General features: G+C 40.3%; 2 protein-coding genes across 2 annotated transcripts in view; both read left to right on the top strand.

The window, feature by feature from the left end:
- The window catches only part of LOC148353789 (ankyrin-3-like), a 127,255-nt gene extending 124,100 nt beyond the window's left edge, over nucleotides 1–3,155 (top strand). The window contains exon 50 of the mRNA XM_088350924.1: nucleotides 3,090–3,155. The gene's annotated coding sequence lies outside the window, so the exon portion shown is untranslated. The remainder of the gene's footprint in view (nucleotides 1–3,089) is intronic.
- Nucleotides 3,156–10,081: 6,926 nt separating this feature from the next.
- LOC148353788 (coiled-coil domain-containing protein 6-like) lies at nucleotides 10,082–23,609 on the top strand. The gene is made up of 9 exons (XM_088351537.1): nucleotides 10,082–10,443; nucleotides 14,245–14,394; nucleotides 15,579–15,707; nucleotides 16,152–16,255; nucleotides 16,346–16,506; nucleotides 17,494–17,650; nucleotides 19,029–19,129; nucleotides 20,581–20,708; nucleotides 22,445–23,609. Exons 1-9 carry the CDS (start codon nucleotides 10,189–10,191, stop codon nucleotides 22,640–22,642), a joined length of 1,383 nt encoding a protein of 460 aa, XP_088207663.1. The 5' UTR covers nucleotides 10,082–10,188; the 3' UTR covers nucleotides 22,643–23,609.
- Nucleotides 23,610–23,973: the final 364 nt, after the last annotated feature.

Raw genomic sequence — 23,973 nt, 5'->3', positions numbered from 1 at the left:
ATCCCAACCCACATATTCAAAAGGCTTACTGAGGTCTGAGCCTGCTCATTCTTTAAATGCAATTATGAAAAGGTTTTTTTTTTTGGTCTTTCTAGTGTGTGGGTGTCGCTGGTCATTGTTGTCAACATGCTGACGAGCAATATTGAACTGACACCTGCACCTTTTTTGTCTCGCAAATCCCTGACTAAGAGCAGTGTGTCACTTCCAAAAAGAGACTTTGTTTACCCAGCAGGGTCGATGTTGAGCCCCACTTCTGCCAAGTCATACGCTTTGTGCCACAAATAGGCCTCTTTCTCCACAAATGACCACATTTATGTTTAGTGCTGCCAAGTCATGCAGAACACCCAAAGAGCATCATAAGATTTTAACCCAGGGGTGTCAAAGTCAAATGGACTGAGGGACAAATACAAATATTTAATATTGATTTTTTTTTAAACAACGCATGTAGTGTAGTGCAGAGATCTCCAACCTTTTGGAAGCTAAAAGACAACTTTGTTACTAATTTGCGCAAAGCGCTATCAGTTTGAGATGCAAGTCTAAAATAACAACTTAAAACAATATCTCTATGTTGTTACTATGTTATTACCAGATTAATTATTGGGAAAAGGGTTAGACTCAGTCTCATCTCATCAGCTGCACCACTTATCCTCAGTAGGGTCACAGGGGTGCTGGAGCCCATCCCAGCAATCATTGGGCAGTGGACAGGGGACACCCTGAACTGGTTGCCAGCCAATCGCAGGGCACACAGGGACAGACAACTCGCTCGCTCATTCACACCTAGGGACAATTTGGACCGGCCAATCCACCTGAAATGCATGTCTTTGGAATGTGGGAGGAAACCGGAGTGCCCGGAGAAAACCCACGCAAGCACGGGGAGAACAAACAAACTCCGCACAGTAAGTCCAGTAGCTGGATTTGAACCCACACAGGAGGTTCCCAAGACCTTATAACTGTGCCGCACACGCGCTAACCACTGCGCCGCCGTGCTGCCCGGTTAGACTCAGTAACCTACAAAAAAAATTAATACTTGCAGTACACAGGCGGTAGAAGCACAACAGCCATGAAACTGATCTTAGTCACCCATCCCTTGCACACTTGTCTTGTACAAAAAAATTAACACATTGTGCCACGATTCAGACACTCGTTTGCGAACTGTGTTTGCAGCTATCAATATCAATTAATATGGTATAAACCTATACGCACAAGTGCGACATAAACATGATCAAAACAAAACTCAATGTACTATATTGATTGTAAGAAATGGACGTAAATTAAGTTCATCAATGGCTGGTTAATCCCGCGGCTGAAAATCTGGTGCGGCTAATACAAAAACAAAGTTAAGTTTCAGCATGCAGGTTTTAATCGGGTGCGCTCTGTAGTCCAGAATTTGTGGTACTTTAAAAAAAAAAATGATGATTCTTTTGTATTGTACAATAATAAATCAAGATGATCTCAGGGGCCGTAGAAAACCTTCTCTTGGACCTTGACTTTGACAAATGTGCTTTAGCCGTTTTAAAGAATTTTGACGAATACAATTTACAATTTTGTTTTATTTTTTTCACAAAGAAAATATAATCCCGGAGAAAAAAAAAACATGGGCATGTTTTTTCCAAACTTGCAAAAACCAACAAGTGTTGTCTGATTTATGAAATATAAAAATGTAAAGATATACCGTATTTTCCAGATTACGTTATAATTCGCACCTGAAAACCTCAAATTGGCCAGAAATTTGAAAGTCCGCCCTGTGACCGGTGAGCCTTAAATACAGCAAAATACAATCGATAAGATTGGAAATGCATACAGTATTCATGTGTATTTATACATGCGCGCTACCACACAAGGTTTTACCGTGTACAATTGCAATTGTGTAATGAATCAATCAAAAAACATCAATGACCAAAAATGCAAAACATTGGTCGTGGCTTGAGAACGGCAATACTTGACAACTAGACCATCAGTGTCGCGGAGCGGGAAACAGGAAAAAAGAGCCCATTCGCGTACTCACACTTTATTGGGGAAGGAAAAGTTGTCCAAAAAACAAACGGATCAGATCAAAAAACAAAGCAGGATCAAACGCAGGCAAATTTACAAACTAGGCATTTCTCAGAATTAAACAGAACTTGCAGGAATCTCACAGAAGGTTTCACCAAAGTTTAACAAACGCTAATGCAATGCACCGTTCAAATGATCGCGTTTAAGTAATTTCAGGAAGACACTCAGTTTTCTCCATTCTTTAACATTCATTTCCAGCACCATGACTAAAAGCAGTATGATAATGAGATAAAACCTAATGACAACTCCTCAGAAGTCATCTGTATCACGATGGGTTTAGTGGTTTCAGCACTCTCATTTCTGTGACCTGGGTTCAGTTCCTGTTGCATCCATCCATCCAACCATCATCTGCACCGCTTATCCTGAGTCGGGTCGCGGGGGTGCTGGAGCCCATCCCAGCTATCTTCGGGCAGTGGGTAGAGGACACCCTGAACTGGTTGCCAGCCAATCGCAGGGCACACAGGGACAGACAACTTGCTCGCTCATTCACACCTATGGACAATTTGGACCGGCCAATTTACCTGAAAATGCATGTTTTTGGAATGTGGGAGGAAACCGGAGTGCCCAGAGGAAACCCACACAAGCAGGGGGAGAACATGCAAACTCCGCACAGGAAGTCCGGTAGCTGGATTTGAACCCATGGCCGCACACGCGCTAACCACTGCCTCACCGTGCTGCCCCTGTTGCATCCAATATTTTGAAATTGTGGAAAGAAATATTTTTCGACTGATCAATAATTGCACTAATAAATACTGTAATTTGGAGAATGTACAACAGTTGTACATTAAAAATGCTAGCTCTTATTGTGGTTTTAATTCCATGCAATTTATAGATCGCACCTTACATATGACAAAAATATGACAAATTACTATTTTTGAGGGGGTACGCCTTATAATCCACGGCGCCTTATAGTCCCGGACAGTAAAGGAGTTTATGAATTTATGGCGTTTCTTGATGTACCCAAAAATAGTTCATCATCACTTTGCAGAGTTTGCTGTGAAGGTAATGGGTTGTTTTAAATGCCTTTTGTCTTGCAGCCATACCGGATGGTACGCCACGCTCCTGGGAACAAGGGTTACTTGAGAGCTAAGGTGTCCCACTTCCACTGAATACCTAACGCGGAGTCGAATGGCCCCACAAGTGTGAACCAACGCTTCAGAATGCTGTCAATCAAAGGACCCGGAGCAGGCCAACACTCTGTGAGGGGACCCGCCATCAAGATTTCCACTTCCTATAGGGCTTTCGGGTGGGGGTCTTTCGCTCTTATCCACAGTCATTGACCAGAGACGGCACAATCGACAGAAATACGACACGATAACGGAACACGTCAGCTACCTTGGACACGTTCAGCACTGGCCTTAGTTTTTCTTCTTCAACCAGCTGTTGACAGGCTGTTAAATGTCAGGCGACTTTTTTTCTTCCTTTTTTAAGCAAAAAAAAAAAACATGTTTAACTGTATATAAATTATGTAGAGAATATGTACAAATATTAACGCTTCTGGTAGGGTAGAGTTTGGTCATTTTGGGGTTTGGGATCTTTTCAAGTGTTTTAGTATTGCACTGAAGCAATTCCACTTTTCAGAGATGTGCGTAAAACACAGGTTCTTATTAAAAAAATAAAGGATAAAAAAAAATCGACTAGAGCAGGTTTAACGTTTGTACACGGAGTGGTTTGATTTTAACTTGGGGACATTTCCAGAAAATCAGTGTTGGGTCAATCCCAAAAGTGAGATCGAATCCAGCAGCCTTTCAAGAGTATTTTCAAGCATGCTGTCCACATTATTTTAAATACATTTTTTTACAAGTTTGCAAGAACACTGTATACAAAATGGCCCTTTTAATAAAGTGTGAAGAATATTGAATGTAAGTGCTGTTATCGGTTGGCTGTCTGTACAACACTGTAACGGTATGTTGTGCGTTTTGGCTATAAGCGTCTCCGTACACTGTTTGGACTCTGTCGTCCGTCTCACGAATGCTGTGCGGTATGAATTGACAAAGAAAAAAACAACACAGGGACATTTATTTTTCTATGTGTTAATCTGGGTGACATGTCTACTCGATCTAAAATCCACTCACTAACATATTTTGACTGGAGCTCGAAGATGATCTTCAAACACTGGATTGTCAACAAGTGTTGTTGTTTAACCACTGAGTGCATTGTTTTGGACTCCTAATGCTGTGTGAAATTTAAGCAGGAGAGCTTTTTTATGCAGAGTCCATTTGAGTTGTTTTCATCAACTGTGTGTTGGTTTTCATTAGACAAATCGCCGTGTACATTAAACGGATGTTACGTTTGTCTTTTTCTGGCGGATGTGGGGCCACTTCACTTCCCCCTACTCCTCAAAAGTCATCAGGAGCTCCATGATCCTTTGATATGTTGAACTCTGGATTTTGTTTCAAATGTGCTTTCGCCCGAGCAGACTTTTTGATGTACAATTCTTATTAACAGAGTGAAGCCATTAAAATGTAATAAAAATTCTAGCACTTTGTTTACCAGAGGTCTTTTAGAGGCTATAGCAGCAGCGACGACGCGACAGATGTTTCTGATGTCTTTTGAGAAAATTAAAGAATTCAAAGCTGCAAAGAAGAAAAGGAAAAATGCTTTGGTTTTGCAATGCATTTTCTCTTGTGTTCTGTTTGTGTCCTTGTGTGATTAAAAAAAATGAATGGTGCTCGAGAGCAGAAAGATATTAAATGTTCCCTTTGACCTGGAAACAAACTTAAATGAGAGGAGAATGTATTGTGACTTACAAGACTACTTTTAAGGTCATAAACAAGGTCATCAATATACTTAAAGCCATATACTTAAAGGTACAGCACACTGTAACATTTGACCACTAGATGTCACTGTATTGTGAAATGTAACTAAAAACCAGTGCTGCAAAACACAAAAGAAGAATCCGAACTACAGCCACGCAAAGTGACCAAACCGTACCATTCTGCTTCTCTTTTATTTTGCTAAGACACAAGTTTTTGGGGGGCAAAATGGCGGACAAGCACGTCAGCTTCCTCGAAGAGAGGCTCATGTTATGTCAAATCAGTTGCAAATTTCACCTACAAGTCTTAGAAGTATATATGTTTGTATGATAGTTCCGCTATTTTGCATATGTTGGCGGAGACAATTTATGTCTCGCCGCGTGTTTAACTTCTGGAATTCAGACATATTTGGACGAAGAAAAACAGCTGAAGAAAAGTAGTTTTGTTGGGGACGTTTATTACAAAGTTACGAAATAAAATAAAACAGTAGACTTTGGGCCAGTGGTCAGGATACTGTGTTCCCTCCAAAAGCTTTCGAAAAATGACTGACCGCAGATTTGATAGGAAAGGGGTGTGGATTGGCAAGATGGAACTTGAAATTTAGACAGGCAAAGAAAAGGACTCACATTTTCACAAGAGACCTTTGTTAAAACTGGCCGCAGCTGGATGTTGAAAGTTGTATGATAAGGGTTGACTAATCAGAAGACCATTGCTGGTAAAGTACTGATATGAAAGGATACATTCAAACATCATACGGATACACCAAGTAAATATTTTATTCAAATATGTATAAGTGCATGTATAACTACCCAATAATGTGATTATCAAGGTAATAATGGTATGATTACATAATAAAACTAATATAACTAACATAACTGGAAAAATATTCAGTGACACATTCTAATAATATAACACTTATGATTCAAATCATGGCCTATGACAGTGACTACAAGTTTTAACAAATTAGCTGATTTGATTAATATTATTTTTGCAATCTAATCACGAAACATTTTACGTAAATTTAAATGCGGAACGAGGGACTTCGGAGCGTGGGAGGAGATCGTCGCTGCTGTTGAACTGAAGTTCAAACAACAGTTAGTGCACCTTGCATGTAACTTTGGGTGAGTTTCTGCCGTTATGATAAATTTGGTAATTAGATGCTTCCACTCACTTATTCAGTTTAAGTTTTTATTACTTCCTGCATTCGTTTATTTATTAATAGAGCATTATTTTCGTATTCATTGTGACTACTTTTTCTACATCCTATTAATACGTGTAAAAACAAAAATTAAAATCAGTCAAATGCCTTTATTGGACCTTTTTTGTGGAAAGGCTGTTACGGCCCAACCTCACCCATACCTCAACTCCAGCAGCCCCTAGTAAATAGAGTTTGAAACCCCTGCTTGAGGTGAAGCTCAGGTAACACGGGAAAATGCATCAAGTCTTATCTCATCAGATTATTTTTACTCACAGTACCAGAGACGAAAGTTTGATAATGAAGGGAACAGAAAGTCATGCTGAAAGTGTAAATAAACACAAAAAAGCAAAACGGTATGGGGGAAACAACACTTTAGTCTGTCTAAAAATGAATTGGACTTTTAAAAAAATTAAATGAATACATTGTTAAAGAAAAACTGTATTGCTTTCATAGTTTAGGTTGTTGGCCCACGTATCTAACAACGTGGTACCATAAGCAAATATAGTCATGTCACTATGTCATGTATACCTCTATAGGTCTAGTGGTTAGGCACTCTCACCGCCGGCGATCTGGGTTCAATTCGGCAGTAGCTCAGGAGGTAGAGTGCTCGTCTTGGGATCAAGGGATCCCAGTTCGAATCCCGGCTCGGCCGTGTTACATGTTGAAGTGTCCTTGGGTAAGACACTGAACCCCTAACACCCCCAATAAGCAGGTTAGCGCCTTACATGGCTGCAAGCCGCTATTGGGAAATATGGAGCACATTGTAAAGCGCTTTGGGAAGTCATTGAAAAGCGCTATATAAAATGCAGATCATTTCATTTCAATTCTTGTTGCAGCAAATGTAGGGCAGTGGTCAAAATATGGTGATGTACGACCGCAGAACATCATGTATAATGCACACCCAAAATTTGAGGGTTTTCTTGGGGGTAAAGAAAATGCGCATTACACATGAACACATGTGGTATAAGCAAATAATGGGGCAACTTTATTTTCTAAAATAATGTCACTTTATTTTCTTTCTGTCCGGCCAGTACCAAACGACCCACGGCCCGGTACCGGTGTGTGGCCCAGTGGTTGCTGACCATTGCCTGCGTCATTTGAAGTGTTCTTAAAAAAGTCTAAAGTAGAATATTTTCTCTATTAAGCGTGTGTTAACAATGCCCAACTGATTTTTTAGAGCATTTGTAAAATAAATCCACCAAGCCAATCTGCTTTTATCAGAGATGTTCAGAACAAATCACGAAGCAGGAAACATACCAGTCAACCTCCACGGCTCCATGCCCTTACAAACTGCCGTATTTTCCCTTACAAAATACAAAATAATCTTACACCATATTTTTTTTTCAAATGTGTTTATTTATGTAGTTTAACATGTTGTATTGTACATGTGTTTCGTTATATCATATATATTGTTAATTGACATTGTGTTGTGAGACACTGAGTTGCTCGACATGAATGAGGTTTATTATAAAAAAGTTCAAAAATTGAGTAGCTTGGACGTTCACTGTAGAAGGAAAAAATACATGCAAATATAATTGAATGGAATAATACATTTATTTATTCAAATTATGAATTAATTTATTGTTAATAATATACTGATTACAGGGATAAGACAAACCTGTCTTTTTTATTCTCTCCTTTTATACTTCCTTTTTTTTCTTAACTTCTTTAGACAACATAATGATTCGTAACATAATGCATCAAAGCAAGTGAACCGTTTGAGAGCCGGCTCTTTCTCAGATCAGAATGGCTTGCGGCGTTCTAATTCAGGTTCGGCCATTGCGACTTGATGATTGTATCCGAAGAAAATTCAAAACTATGTTGTAATGTAGGCCTACTGCTTTTGCTTTGTTCATGTGTGAACGGAATTATGCATGATGGGAAATCCCCAGGCGGCACACACATGCGCACAATGGCATCAAACCACTCGCTTCATTTGCAACGAAAAAAAACATACCGAGATAGAAGCTACCACGGCGAACTCGTTTGACTTGATTGATTTGCCGTTTCGTGATAGTCGGTTTATACCGGATGGTACCCATAATTGACAAATTTGCGTTTTTCTGTACAGATTTTCTCGTACGTCGTACACGTCTTAAAATGCATAATAAACGTACTTTGCACGGCAAAAACGTACATGTTGACAGGTATGCAGGAAAGGGGAAGAGGGTGTAAATTAATTTCATGCTCATCATCACAGTTTTTTCTCATTGTAACCCTAAAATGGCAAAAGTAGGAAATTGACCTGTTTAAAGTCCAAACGCCAACTGAAACCTCCCAAAAAATAAGTTTATTTGAGGGTCTATAAAAAATGCACGTACTTGATGCATAAGCTGCGATCACGACTTTAAGCCAGGAGATAGCGACAGAGAGTATATTGAATATTGATATTGTTTCTTTTCTTCATTTGTATCCAGAGCTAAGATTTTAAGTCTAAGTCTGAGCACGAGCTGATTTTTGACCTGGGTCAGGCCTAAAATATCTATCATTACGTTGAGGTCTGGCCAAACTTTTCTTCTGTTGAGTCTTTTTTTATCTTTTCAACCTGTCATTGTTCTTCTTTGTCTCCCAGCCTCTCTCTCTCTTAAAGAGCCGTTCTAGATTCTTCATGGCGTACTGCTGCTGTGGTTTATGGCCCTATTTTTAACCCATCAAAATGACAGACGGCCTTAAAGTTGTCCCTTCAACTCTTAAAACATATTTGTCAATGAAGGAAAATTGTTGGTTAATGTAACTTTTGCAGACAGAGAAATATAAAAGATGTGAATATTTATAGTTATGGTCAACCTAGATTTTATTACAGAGGACAGGCTTTCATTAGTTATCATAAATCACCTCTCTTCCTCATGAGTCCTCACACATGAAATACAAAATTTTGGATTTGCTTCGGGCTCGGTCTTGAAAATCAAATGAATTGGTCGGGCTCGGTCTGGTTCGGGCTTTAATCCCTAGGTTGGGTTGAGGTGGATTTTTTAAGCACGATCTTACCTTTGATTTGCATACCTGTCAACCTGTACGGTTTTGCCAAACAAAGTACGTATATTATGCATTTCAAATTAAGTTAAATGAAATGATCTGCATTTATATAGCGCTTTTCAAGTCAAGACTTCCCAAAGCCCTTTACAGTGTGCTTCACATTTCCCAATAGCAGCTGTGCCGCCATGTAATGCGCTAACATGCTTATTGGGGGTATTAGGGGTTCAGTGTCTTACCCAAGGACACTTCGACATGTAACATGGAGGAGCCAGGATTCGAACTGCGATATCTTGATCCCAAAACGAGCGCTCTACCTCCTGAGCCACTGCCGCCCCTAAGACGTGTACGACGTACGGGAAAACCTGTACGGAAAAACGCAAATTTGTCAATTATTGGTACCATCCGGTATACACCGACTATCACGGAACGGCAAATCAATCAAGTCAAACCAGTTCGCCGCGGAAGCCTCAATCTCGGTATCGTTTTTTTTCGTTGCAAACGAAGCGAGCGGTTTGATGTAGTGAAAGGAAATCCGTTTATTTTTAGAGGACCGGCTTTTTCGGCTCAACTCATTAAGGAGAGCAGGCTCTCAAACGGCTCACTTGCTTTGATGCATTGTACAGTATTACAAATTACTATGTCGTATACAGAACAAAATGTATAATTCTACTTAATTATATCTACTTAATTATATTTGCATGTATTTTTTTCCTTCTACGGTGAACGTCCAAGCTACTTAATTTTTGAACCTTTTTTATAATAAACCTCATTCATGTCGAGCAACTCAGTATCTCACAACAAAATGTTAATTAACAATATATATGATATAACGAAACACGAGTACAATGTAACATGTTAAACTACATAAATAAACACGTTTGGTAAAAAAAAAAGAGGTGTAAGATTGTTTTGTTTTTTATAAGGGAAAATACGACAGTTTGTAAGGGCATGGAGCCGTGGAGGTTGACAGGTATGCTTACCTCTGATTTTCCTACCTTTTTTGTTCCTGGTCAATAAAGTTACTTTTTGAAAGAAAAAAAAATAGTTGACAATTTGCCGCATCCGCAGCGGTTCCGGAGACCTCCACAGGAAGGCGCTGTAACCACATCGCCCGGGCAAGGTGACACTGCGCAGGGGCAGAGTTGTGTCCTCGCCCCGCTTGTCTTCTTCTGCTTCTCCGCTCTCCTCCTCCACCTCACAGTCGCCATGGCGGACAGCGCGAGCGAGAGCGACACCGACGGTGCGGGCAGCAGCTCGGCCACCCCCATGTCCACCGGCGCCTCCAATTCGGGCAAGCCGAGCATTGTGATCTCGCAGTTCCGTCTGGAGGAGCTCACCAATCGGTTGGCTTCGCTGCAGCAGGAAAACAAAGTTCTGAAGATTGAACTGGAGACGTTCAAACTCAAGTGCAAAGCGCTGCAGGAGGAGAATCGGGACCTGCGCAAAGCTAGCGTCACTATTGTGAGTAGCGTTAGCTGCTTAGCTGGCGGTTAACATACATGACAGCGGGGCGTTTTTTCTTAGTGTCATGTCGTTTATCACTTAATTTGTGAGACTTATTAGGGCTTGAAATGAGATTCCAAGCGCTATTCGTGTCGCACGTGAGTTTTTTTGATACCCAACACGCCCCTCTCTTGTTAGCGAGTTGGCCATGTTGCTATGCTAACATAGCATATGTGCTAACGAACATCTCCGGTTAGCCAAGCACCCCGTATAGCTTTGTTTTGTTCCCTTACTTGACCCCTGCTCGTTTAATCTTTGCTAACATCAGTTTGGCACCCGAAGCTGCATTAAAATCTCAAAGTTATACATTAAAGTGGCGTGAGCGGTTTTGAAGGTGGATGGGTTGGAGCACGCACGCGCTTGTGCGAGCTAACGTGTAGGGCAGACGCATGTCAGTTTGGTCCGGGGGCCGGATTCAGACTTTATATGTTTCCAGTTAAGAAATGTCAACGCCCAATATTTACCTTTTGTTTTTCGGTACTATGCCTTATCATTCAGTCTACATTTTATCCTTGCAGCCTGGTCATCCTGAAAGGGGGATTACCTCATGCGTGATCCCTTCTCTAGGGTTCCCCATTTTCCTCATGTTGAGGTTTTGAGTTTTTCTTTGCCGTCCTGTAGGTTTTAGATCAGTTTGTGGCTTGCAATAATCTGTGGTCTGTGCAACCATTTTAGACTTTTTGTTATTAAGGGGAATACAAATAAACATGACTTGCCTATCCTGCAAATTATCAATGGGGAGGAAAATTGACCTCTTTTAAGCACAACTCATTTATTCACAAACAATATTCGGCATTATGTTTATTTTAACAGTTGGATAATTGCTGCTTTACATCTGAACCAACTCACCACCCTTGTAGGGTGCATTACAGAAACAAAGTAGTTGCTGCTACCCGTTACTTTGTTTTAAATTTAATGCTGTTACTTCATGATTACGGATACCTAAAAGTAGCATTGAAGCCAAGCACCTAAACCCCCTTAATTATAGCCACATAAAAAGAGAAAAAGAAGTAAACGTTTACTTCAACCTGTAAAAGCGGTGAACATTTCAGATTTCATGGATTGTGTACTTTTGAAAGCTTGTCGAGACAGTCGATAACCATTTTCTCTGGGCTTTAAACCATTTAACGATTTCCTCGTCCATTGTCGGGTACTGCCCTAGAAGATTTTTTCCAGATATGGTGTATTGCAAATATGACTTTTCCAAAAATGCGACTTCTCCATTGGCTACTGGTGACACCCAACCCAATATGCAGACATAAACTGACCACCTTGATTTCAATATTGAAATTTAGTTATGGATCCAGCTTAGATATGAGTTTAAACGGTAGGGAGAATACGGATTGAATCATCCTGAAGGCCAGATCCTGCCTGCGGTGCATATGTTTGACATGTCTGGTGTAGGGAGAAAGTGTGTTGATACGGATCTCTTCTCAAGCATCAACTGGATTCAACATTAGCCTTGATGAAGTGTGTAACTGATGCTGTCTCAAGATGGCAAGTATGTAGGGCAAATTTGGCCCAGCTAAGCCAAGAGAGGGGCTCATGTATCTGCACTGTACTCTCCCGGAGTTCAGGTGAGGTTTGTCCCGGGTGTCTCCTCAGCTTTGTTCGGGCCGTCGAGTCATTCCAGCTCATATAAAAGCATCGCCTCAATGATTAATTTGTGTTTGTGCTGCCTTCAGTTACACCCCCCTTTTTATAGGCTCTCATTACTGAAATAAATCTTGAGCCATTAGGCGAAATTCGTTTCCATTTTTAGTGTCGGGTGAAAAACAATGGTGTGTAGCCAGTTTACCATTAAAACCCTCTGGCTATATTCACGTTAGATGACTCCACCCTGTCAAAGCAAACTACTAGGAAAGGTTTGGCACTGATTGAGTGACTGCAGAAAGAGCGGTTGAGTAGTGGCAAAGGTGGCTTGAAGGTTTCGGCCCTGTTCAAATCTCTGCTCGTATGAGGTTTTCCAGAGTTCTGTCTCTGTGTTTGTTTCGATTTTTTTTTTTTTACGATATGCCCTCATTAAACCGATTAAATTGCAAACAAACATGCATGTTTACTATGTTGGGGACTTTACTCCTTTTATGCAGTGCATGTTCAAATTTTGAAAGAAAAAAAAACAGCCACAAATGATGGAACTTTGCCAAAGAGATTAATCTTTACAAATGCCAATGGCCGTAATTGAAAACATCTCAACTCATGCTAACCCATGGCATGTAACGTTCTCACACTGCAGCGCCACATTTTCCATTCTCAGCGTGCCCTGGAGGTTTATCTACTCTTGGAGAATCATTACCTTATTTTGGTAGTTAGGCTGTTTGCCAGAACCGTCAAAAAGAGACTGGCGGCTTCTTAGGGCGTTGCAGAAGGGCACAGAAGTATTTGGATAGGTGTGACCAGATGCGTTATAACGAATCAGCTTCAGTTTTGCTCTTGGAATTTTGCAGAGATTTGTAAATCGGTGAACGCTGTAGAAAAGATTCAGGGGAGATTATCCAGATGGATTAATTGTATATGTTTTTGTAAAGTATACTGTGAAATATTGATATTTGTTGTGTTATGTGTGTGGGTTTTTTTGTTGTGGTTATTTTCTTGTCGTCATCAGTGTAAATAACACCCCTTATGGTGAACCCATAAAGCAGTGGTACCCAACCCTTTTTGTACCTCGGACTGGTTTAATGTCTGACAATATTCTCACGGCCCTGCCAAATAGTAAAAGGAAGAACTTAGTTCAAAGATGGCTTAACCACCTGGGTCATGGGGGCACCACTACCTGTGGTGTGTCTTGGGCAAGTACAGCCTGCCACCGCCTGTCCCTTTTCAAGCGTTCTTTTTTTGTTTGAGGCGGCAGTAGCTCATGATGTAGTAGCTCAGGATGTAGAGCGCTCGTCTTGGGATCAAGGGATCCCAGTTTGAATCCCGGCTCGTCCGTGTTACATGTCGAAGTGTCCTTGGGTAAGATACTGAACCCTTAATACCCCCACTAAGCAGGTTAGCGCCTTACATGGCTGCAAGGCTGCTATTGGGAAATGTGGAGCACATTGTAAAGCGCTTTGGGAAGTCATTGACTTAAAAAGCGCTATATAAATGCAGATAATTTCATTTCATAAGGGTTTACTCCCCCACATGAAACAGATAGTACTGCTTTCTATGGTTAAGGGTCCCAGGAGAAGCTTCTTGAGCTCACTCAGATACCTTCATCATCTGGTAGCCGTTTTTTAGTATGAAGCGTCATCTCGCTCTTCAGAGGTGAGCCGGACCTCTTCATTGACTGATAGTGGTTAGTGACAATACTTTTACTGGGGAAAAACATTTTTTTTAGAAATAAGTATCACATTGTATAATACACATTGCATTACTTGTGGCTTTCAATTGCATTGAACCATGACTAAAAATAGTGTGATGATGCGATGAAAAAAGGCCTATTCCTAAGTCATCTACATTCCTAGTGGCTAGTGGTTAGGATTCTGCACTCCCACAGCCGCAATCCTGGTTAGATTCCCATTTCCTCCAATGTTGTGCAAATGTGATAGATATTTTTTTGAAAGATCAATCATAGATAAATTGCGGTAATCTTCGATTGCAAAACCTTGTGTATAACGCGCACCCAAAGTTTATTTTTCGGAAAAATGTGCGTTGTACACAAAAAATATGCGTGTGTGGCCCGGGACTAATCAACCCACTCTGGCTTGGTGGTTGCATTTTTGTACTCACATTTTCACTCCGATCACTAATGTTTATTGTGGTTGTGTTTTACAGCAAGCCCGAGCTGAGCAAGAGGAAGAGTTTATCAGCAACACCCTGTTCAAAAAGATCCAAGCGCTCCAGAAGGAGAAGGAGACCCTGGCCGTCAACTATGAGAAGGAAGAAGAGTTTCTCACCAATGAGCTCTCCAGGAAGCTTATGCATGTGAGTTTCTCTACCAAAGTGAGGTGGGAAGTAATATGATTGGCAGGAGGATCTTGTTTCAGACCTTAATGACACCAGGATTTTTTGTTACATTTTATTGAAGATCTTCACGAACATGTTAGATGATTTCAGTTAGGTAAAGATTTCCCAATGAAAAATGTGAGGTTTAACACAGCCCTTTGTTCTCGTGAAGGACTTTGGTTTGTCCAGAATGACGTTCATTACGCATAAACAACTCCACAAGATCTGTGTTTAGTTTTCAACTCCAGTTCTGACATTGGGGTTGGGCTTTTTGCCAGAAACTCACGTCAGCCACTTGAGCCCAATTAGCTCAGATGCGCCATTCTCGGACTCACCTTGATCTATTGCAGATGGAAGCCGACTGCATCACTAAAGTAGACTCTCATGCAGCTCCTTATTTTTTTATGCAAAATAAAGCTTATTTCTGTCAGTCCTCGATGGAATAATTAAAACATCCTCCGGTACAAAATAATTCAATGTTAAAATATCAGAGCAAACTGGTGTGGAAAGGTCAATAATTTGGATAAGTTCTAGATATCTTGCTAAAGTATTTGATCTTAATGTCATACAGACTCTATTATTGAGTCCTAATTTCTATCTTCAGAGATCTGTTTTCCTGCATTTTCTATTCCCCTCAGCAGTGACTCATCATTTCTGAATTCTGGTCAGTCAAATTGCGCCACTACGTTTGACGTCAGCCGTCTAAGTCGAAGTCGACCTCGTGTGTACAAGCTTACAGCCGCTAGTGTATTTTCATATGCTCAGCTGTCTTTTGAACTGGCTCAGATAGCTCACAATCACATCTTCCCAAGTTCCCTCCCATCTGTAGGATAGTTGGTACCCTCCCGCCTAGTGTCATTCCTTGTCGCCCTTGATGGTAATTTATCACAAATGAGTGAACTTTTCCGCAGTGCTGAGTAACTGTTGCTTATGTAATCATTTGTTATCCGTATGCTTCATCTGGCCAATCCGGATACAATTAATGCCACGTCCGTCAAATTACACAGCCAATTTCATCTTGTTTTGTTCCCCGCTCAATTATTTTGCAACGAAAGATCTTTTGCACCCATGTCTTAAAAAATTAAGTGACTCATCAGTCTTTTTTTCTTTTTTTTCTTTTTTTTTTTTTTCTTTTTGTTTTGTTTGTTTGATCTCCATTTTAGCTTCAGCATGAGAAGGCCGAACTGGAACAGCACCTTGAGCAGGAGCAAGAGTTCCAGGTCAACAAGCTCATGAAAAAGATCAAGAAGATGGAAAATGAGACCATCTCAAAGCAGCTGACTTTGGAGCAGGTACGAAAACTTCCTTTCAGAGTTTAGGATCAATTCAGGATGTCTTTGAATCATCTATATGTGGGTTTATATTTTCGTTGATGGGATTCCAGTGAAGATAATTACCCCTGCCAAAGGGGTAGGGGGAAAGTTGACACCTAACACTACAAGAAAGTCACTCATGATTATAAAACATCTGACAGTCGGGCTTTTATTGGTTTGAAGCGTGTCACTTTTTTGTCTCTGTTCCTGTTGTGTTCGCATTTCAAAGTTGTAATAACATTTAAAAAACAAAGTAGGGTAAAAGATTCACTTTTCCTGAATGTTTTAACCCGCAAATGTTTTGAAGCCTCACCTGGGCTCAATTTGTCCTAGGGTAAAAACTTGTCCGAATTTCTGTGCCAAGACCTTGGCCATGCGCTTTCACTGAATATTTGTCTTTTGTTCCCCCTGACACTCCTCCAGCTGAGGAGGGAAAAGATTGACCTCGAGAACACATTAGAGCAGGAACAAGAAGCCCTTGTCAACAGACTGTGGAAGCGCATGGACAAGCTGGAGGCAGAGAAGAGGTACACGCATCTGTTTGCAAACCAATTATGTTTTCAGTAACTAAGCAATCCTTTCTCACCCTTCAATATAATTGACTTTATTTACTCCAGGATTCTACAAGAGAAGTTGGACCAGCCTGTGTCAGCCCCTCCATCCCCGCGGGATGTCTCTATGGAGATCGACTCCCCGGAGAACATGATGCGGCATATCCGCTTCCTCAAGAACGAAGTGGAGAGGCTCAAAAAGAGCCTGCGCACCACCGAGCTTCAGCGTGAGTGTCCTTGCCCACAACAGCCAAATGGGCGCTACCTTATTTCATTTTTGGAAAAACAATTTATTTTGTTTGTAGAAGAAAATGGCACGTTGGCAATCCTGAGAAACGCTGTAACTGACTACAGTATAGTGGAATGAGCAAACTCAGCACATTTTGTAATATCCAGTAATATTATTTGGGGTTTTATGTTTTGTGGGTGCACCTCAGTCACAGATTATGTCATTTCTTTTAGGATCAATTGTCAATGTACCCTAATACCACAGTGAAGAAAAGTTGAAGTTGTCATGGTTGGGGCTGAGTGTGCACTGCTGGTTTTCAGTAATCCAAAATTCTCACCAAAAACTGCAGAAGTTTAGAACTGTGAGGCAATTTTACATCAACTTGGTTGACTACAATCTACTTGGGGGGGAAATACATTATGTTAAGTATGTCAATAATTGTATTAATAATGAAAGCGTTATAGAAAATCAATGCAGCAGCTCTACCTGAAAATGCCTCGAGTTATAAGTAATGATCTAAATCCTAAATGTTAATTTTCTTTTTCATCCGTTTAAAAGCGGTTAATTTGTATTAACCAGAACTACTCTCGTGATTATGCTGTTTTTAACCTTTGGCCACTAGAGGGAGTGCTTAGTTCAACAATGGGGGTAGGGGAGTAGAGTGATGAAATCAAAACTTTGCTTCATGAAATCCGTTTTTGGCTGATTGACATAAAGGGTCAGTGTGTAATACTTGGTGCTGCTTAGTCCAAAAAATAATTCAGAAAAAAATATCTTAGGTTGAGAAATTTGTATTTACATAGTGGGATCCCACCCATGATTCGCCGTCATGTTTGTCTGCCATCTGGCTGCTTGCAGTGGCATTGGTTTGCGTTGGTATTGGAAAATATAGTGCCATCTAGTGGTCAAATATTACACACTAGTGCTTTATCGCTGCCATGAACAGTGATGTTTGATTTTTTTTTTTTTTTTAATCCACGCACAGACACGGAGAAGCGTGCCCAGTACATCGAGGAAGAAAGACACATGAGGGAGGAGAACGTCAGGCTCCAGAGAAAGCTTCAACGGGAGATGGAGCGTCGGGAGGCGCTATGCAGACAATTGTCAGAGAGCGAGTCCAGCCTGGAGATGGACGACGAGCGGTACGAGATACTACTGTAATTAAACTGCCTTTTGAAAACTGCTGATGGTACAGAGCTACGATGAAGCAGGTCTCCTTGAGACAAACCCTTGAAATTAGGGACTTGTCTGTTTTGTGCTCAAGCAGCATTGCTGGCAACATAAAGGAAGTGAGGAACTTCCAACTCCCCAATTACAATATACATTATGGTGCATCTGTAGTCAAAATGTATTAAAGCAGATTTCTTTGTTCAATATGCAATTTACCATTGAAATATTTCCAAAATGTGCACAACAAAAATTTCAAGTTGATGTTTATTGACTTGTATAACATTTTAAACCAGGGGTCGGCAACCCAAAACTTTAAGTCATAATGGACCAAAAAATCTAAATGCAGAGCTTCAAAAAAGTCCATAACCTTGTAGAAAAATAATATTACTGACAATAGTTGTTTTCGATTAAAAGGCTAAAAAAAATTGTACATTTTGACAAGAGTTGTATTTAATTAGTCATCAATTAATTTGTATTGATACCACATAAAGTAGTCTGTCGAAACAATTGCTAATTGGCAGTAAATTATTTATGTTTCCGTTTTGGCCTCACTGTTAACAAATTTCTCATGCGATCATGGCCCCTGAATTAGTAGGAAATATTCATATAAAATCAGAATTTTCAAATTATATTTTATGCGATAAAGGCCTCATGGCTATGACAGCACACTAGGTATGTAATTAGTCAAGGACATTGTCGCAACACTTAAATTATATTACCTAGAACATTAATTTTTTCAACATTATAATGTTAATAAAATTATGAATAATGGAGACTGTCTCGCTGCCTCCACGCATAAAACCAAAAATCTTCAGTAAACCATTTTTGCATGAGATGAGCATTATAAAAAACAAATCTTAAAATAATAGGGATTCCTACATAAAAAGTAATTTAATATTCGTTATGAATATTTTTAAAGCACAATGTTAGGAATGTTTTTGCAATCACAAAAGAAAATGTACTCACATTTCCTTACCCTTTCTCACTTAAAAAAAATCTAAATAAGCTTCAGGGAGCCACAAGGGCACCGCTAAAGAGGCATAGCCGCTCACGCGCCACAGGTTGATGGCCAATTTTAACATTCTATTAATATGCATCAATTTGACAGTATTGCAGCGCTTTCTTATGAACAAGAAATTTTAACAGGACTTGTGCTTGTCGCATGATAGCAAAAAATATCTGATCATTAACCATGTGGCGTTAATCTTACATAACATTATTTCCCCTAATTAAACCTGATAAAACACCGTATTGTGACCTGATCACCAAACACCACAAATTTTAATGGCCCTCATGACATCAGTCAACAACAATTCTTGATTTTATTTGATTTGTTTTTGTCTTATTCAGGTACTTTAACGAGATGTCGGCGCAGGGTCTCCGAGCAAGGACAGTGTCCAGCCCCATCCCGTACACGCCCTCCCCCAGCTCCAGCCGCCCTATTTCCCCTGGTAAGACGCCTGAACAGCCAGTAACTAACATGCGGTCGGTAAATTGGGAGCTCCTCATATTCATCTCACTTTATTGTAAGCTATCAAATCCTGGCAGCAGTGCATGAAATCTGTCATAAAGCAACCTTATATAACGGACACTTTTATGATTATCGTCATTTATATCACGCCAATGTTGTTGACCTGCAGTGTGAACAGTCAAAAGCAACCTTTGCACCAGTAGAACGAAAGATAAATATTTTATATTTCAGCAATGAAATTTTTTGTTAAGCGTTTCCTGGCGGCTACAACTCTCACAAACAGGCTGGTTGAGCCACTTTGAAAATCATGTGAAACATTCCATCTTTTTGACCTAATTGACAGTTGCTTTGTCTCATTCCTTGGTGCATGACCCTTTTTTAGAACTCAAGTAAGCAATCCTCAACTCTCATTTTTAAAGAGTTACCTTTTTGATGAGGGTTTTATGTTTTGAACTTTTTTTATGCCTCAATGAATTTCTAAAATGTAATAATAGCAATCAATACATTACTACTTAAAGCTGCTGTAGTTTGATGCGTGGATAGTAGTCCAACGTCTCAAACTAATTACTTCCTCTTCTACCAAACATTTTGATTATTTCACTCTTCTTACTTTTCTGTGGAGGGCAAGCGAATGATTCCTCTAAGAATTAGGAAGGTAATTTCTGCGCGTCATCTCTTGCTGTATTTGTATAGACGTAACAATTGTTCATTACTTTTTCATTTTTATTTCCCCTGGTTTCAAAACTGCAACGTTAGGACTCGTTCCAACAATAAACGTTTAACTTGCAAAAGTATGCCACTTGACAGGTACTGGGCTTTATTCTTTTTTTTTTTTCTTCCTCTTTTTTTGCCAAGCACCTCGTTGCTTTCCCTGATCCCACAGTGCCCTCTGTGGGAACTTAAGTTCTATAACGCAACGTCATGAACACATTAAATTGGACCAAAAAAATCTAAATGCTTCATTTCCTCCCATAATTGCTACCAGCTGGTGTTAAATGCATAGTGTATGTGGCTCCGAATAAATTTGGTCGTTCCAGAGATGACTTTGTGAAACACTTGTTTGCCTTACTCTTCCACCTTTTTCTACGTCTTTGGACGTTCTTAGCCTTATTGTGATAGTGCTTAGCTAGACTAAGGGGTAAAATGAGGGGAAAGGTAGTAATAGGATTGAATTTCCACATTGTGTATGAGTTTACACATTTCAAAACCTTTTGCACTAAAGCGATACATGAATAAAGGATATGGTGAGCTTAATTTACTTTTCAAGAAAATTTATATGACGGGACTGGCACATATTCCGTTCTTTAAAATGTTTTCGACTTAATTTCAATTAAACGCGTCTCATCATTTAAACGCAAGCATTGAAAAAGCTGACTTGCGAATACGTCATCGCAATTTTGCAATCCCCTCAGCAACTTTCACTTCCGATAGGTGCAGGTCTTTCGTATGGCAGCCACACAGTTGGCTTCACCCCGCCGGCAACTCTATCCCGAGCCGGCATCTCCCACTACAACAACCCGGCCTTGCACGTCCACGGAAGCGCTTCCCACTCTGTTGCAGTAAGACACTTTTAATCAATTGCTTTTCCAAGAAAAAAAAACCCATATTCAGTGTTTTATGAAACCCTGGGTAATGGAAAGTTCAATATGGCCAGGACCATGCCCCCCAGAAGGAGTTTTTTCATTTTAACTTCAAAGCCACAAATCTGGTGCATTTTTAGGGCAAAATCAAGAAGCTAGTTCAATGATGAATGGGTGCCCTTGTAAACTATTTAATCATATACACCAGTTGTAAAAGGCAATGACACAGCAAACACCTCACACCCAGGAAGTCAAGTCATGTTTGTTTGTAAGCCCTTGATCACAAAGGGCTGCACAGAGCATAGATTATTGCAAACTACAGACTATTACACTAGCCGCTGTTCTAATATCTACATGAGGGCAAGGGAAAAACTCAAAAACCTCAACATGAGGACAATGAAGAAACTTTGGACATTTATTACATGAACTGCATTTAATGAGTAATAATGCAGTAGCGGAATGATGCAGTAGCTCATCATGTAGTTGTGACAGGAGAGCTACATTATCCTATTAATAATGTGTTACTGTACTTGATAACGAGAGAGGTAAATGTATTCCAGGAACTTGATACTTTGTAACATATTAGTCCCAAACCTGGTAGAGGCATGCTCGTGTGCCGTGAAATGTTGTTTGGCGTGCTACAGGAACTTGGCCAATTTTATCTTTGCAAAAAAAGGCATACTATTAGTCAAAATATTTTATTTTTCTATTGCTCAGTCCAGTACTTAAGTCATCCATATTGGTAGATAGCAACCAATTATTAGGTTGGTTTTGTATTTTTCACGCTTATTTTTCTTTTCAGTCATGTTGCAATAAATTTTAGATTGCAGAATGAACAAATCACCTGAGAAGAAAAAAGGGATGACAGGTTGAAACCAATGTATGTAAACAAGACAGGAGTTCAATGCAAAAAAATCCACTCTTTTAGTTGGACTAAAAATATCTAGTTGTGTTCCCATAACCTTCTATTTTAAGGTATCGTATCAACGAGTAAACAAGGCAAATCACCGGTATGAGTTTTAAAAGTAATTTAATGTAATCACATTGGTGAATTACGGTATTAAATGCATACATGAAACCTTAGCCAATTCCTTCCCTTATTAATAACCTAACAAATGCAACGTGGCATCCATCACAGCAAGGCAGACGGTGTAGAATACCGCGACAATATTAGCAATCTACGGTGACTGTCTTCTGCTATCAGTGACAGAAAAGATCCAGATTAGAGCCAAAATGGTCAAGACGAGATTGGTCTAACAAAAATTCACTTCACTTAATTGTGTTTTTTAAGGCATACACAATTTGAAATGATAAAAAAAACGTATGAAATACAGGGAAAACTATTTATGTTGACAGTTATGCAAATATTAGACCCACTGATTTTATGATTGCTGCTATCATGGGATGTTGGTTTTTCATTGATGGTTTACAGGAGGCTATTGTAATGTGCAACTTAGTGGGACCAATTAAACCATGGCGCCCTGACAGAATCTTCCTTTGTATGGGAAACACTGGTATATGTTGAAATAGATATGACACTTAACTAGTGATGTTGCAATCCAGATTTTTCTTCCGATCGGATCATGTTTTATTCAACATGCTCTTTTTTTGCTCAGATTTAGATCCGGTAAGGGACAATACCAAAATATGTTTTTATGTCATATCTTATGTTTGTCCATATATGTGAATGTTTTTTTTCTCCCACCGTCACACAGAGGCCCTCGCCACGGAGAAGCGCCAGCCCCGACAAATTCAAGCGTCCGACCCCTCCGCCGTCGCCCAACACGCATTCAGGGGCCCTGCAGCCTCAGCCTCCGCCACCCCCGCCAGCCCAGCCAATGGTGCAGTCCATGTCCTCCCCGGCTGCCATGTCGCAGCAAGCTGCTGTGCAGCCGCCCCCTTCCCAGCCTTAACACCACTCACCTGCACACAAACGCACATCTTCGTCTCGGGACGCCCGGCGCCCCAAAAAACGCAGCAGCTTCCATTATTACCAAGCTCTGAAAGAAGCGCTCAGGAGCAGCTTTCAAAGTTTTACAGAGGGGAGAAGCGGTGCAGACATGCCCCACCACGCCAAGTTACCAAAAACTTGCGCGCCAGAGTTTCCTAATTGCTCTTAAACGGAATGGATGTATGGGAAAGTAATCATTTCTGGGACTTGTAGGCCAATTATTCGTCCCGCCCTCCCCTCATGTACATTTGTTTTTGTTTTTTTGTTTGCTTTCTCTGGACCCTTATCTGGTTGCAATTGTTTTGGCGCTTTTTCAGAGAGCACAAATGGCACAGAGCTCTGCAGCGATATGTTGTTTTTGCGATAGGTGGATGTTTGGGGTCAGCAGGTGGATGTTAGGCCATCTACGTTGATGTGGTCGATTGTTTTTATGCCTTATACCGTGGCACTCAATTGCAGTGATTTGTTTTCCGCCCTCCACACCGCTCACGCACCTGTTACATCTGTTTAGCAGTTTTATTGTGGACCCGCGTCTAGCGGCACTGGCCCAAGATTCGTCATCCAGGACCACCAGGGTGGTCTTCACATCTCAGTAATTTCTGTTTCTTGCAAAGCTCGTTAAAGTGAATTCAGGGGAGGGATAGATAATGTCAGGAGGGGTGGCGGCTCTACTGATGATGCACATTGGTACATAAACCACAGATAAATGTCACCTATAAGGTGTTAAATAATAATGTTGTCTGAGGTGTTACATAGTCATGTACTCTTTTCTTTCTGGTGTATTTCTCTACGCTTTATCATCAGATAAAGGAGAAAAAAAATAAACACATTTTGCTCTTTACACTAAATGTACACACTGCTAAAACATTCAAAATGAAAGGTACTGTCAAACTAAATTTCTATGTATGATTAAAATCTGAAGATCGAAACTGGGTTTTTATTTAAGGAATTTTGTTGCACTATGTGGTTGTGAATGCCTTTGGAAAATATTGATCGCATTCCGGATAAAATTTGATCGGATCCTTTAGGAAAAAAAACTTGTAGTGACCGACCATAGCACCAAAGACGACAAATAACGGGTCATTCGCTTAATTAAAACGGTTATTTTGCAGATTACTTAAAATTCAACAGTATTGCCATCCTGCAACTCATTTTTTTTTTGAAAATCAATCTGAGGTTACACTGCCTTCATCTGCACCAAAGCCACCTGAAGGTGAGTGTTTGGTTGCGCAACTCTTACTGAATTCTCGTTCCGCGTGTTTTTCGTGGAATCTCTCTTCTCTTCCAATGAAT

This window comes from Urocampus carinirostris, chromosome 13 (genome assembly GCF_059441175.1).
Source record: "Urocampus carinirostris isolate Australia breed hairy pipefish chromosome 13, RoL_Ucar_1.0, whole genome shotgun sequence".
Lineage (NCBI taxonomy): Eukaryota > Metazoa > Chordata > Actinopteri > Syngnathiformes > Syngnathidae > Urocampus > Urocampus carinirostris.
The sequence above is the reverse complement of the archived record's forward strand: the minus strand, read 5'-3'. Positions and strand labels throughout refer to the sequence as shown.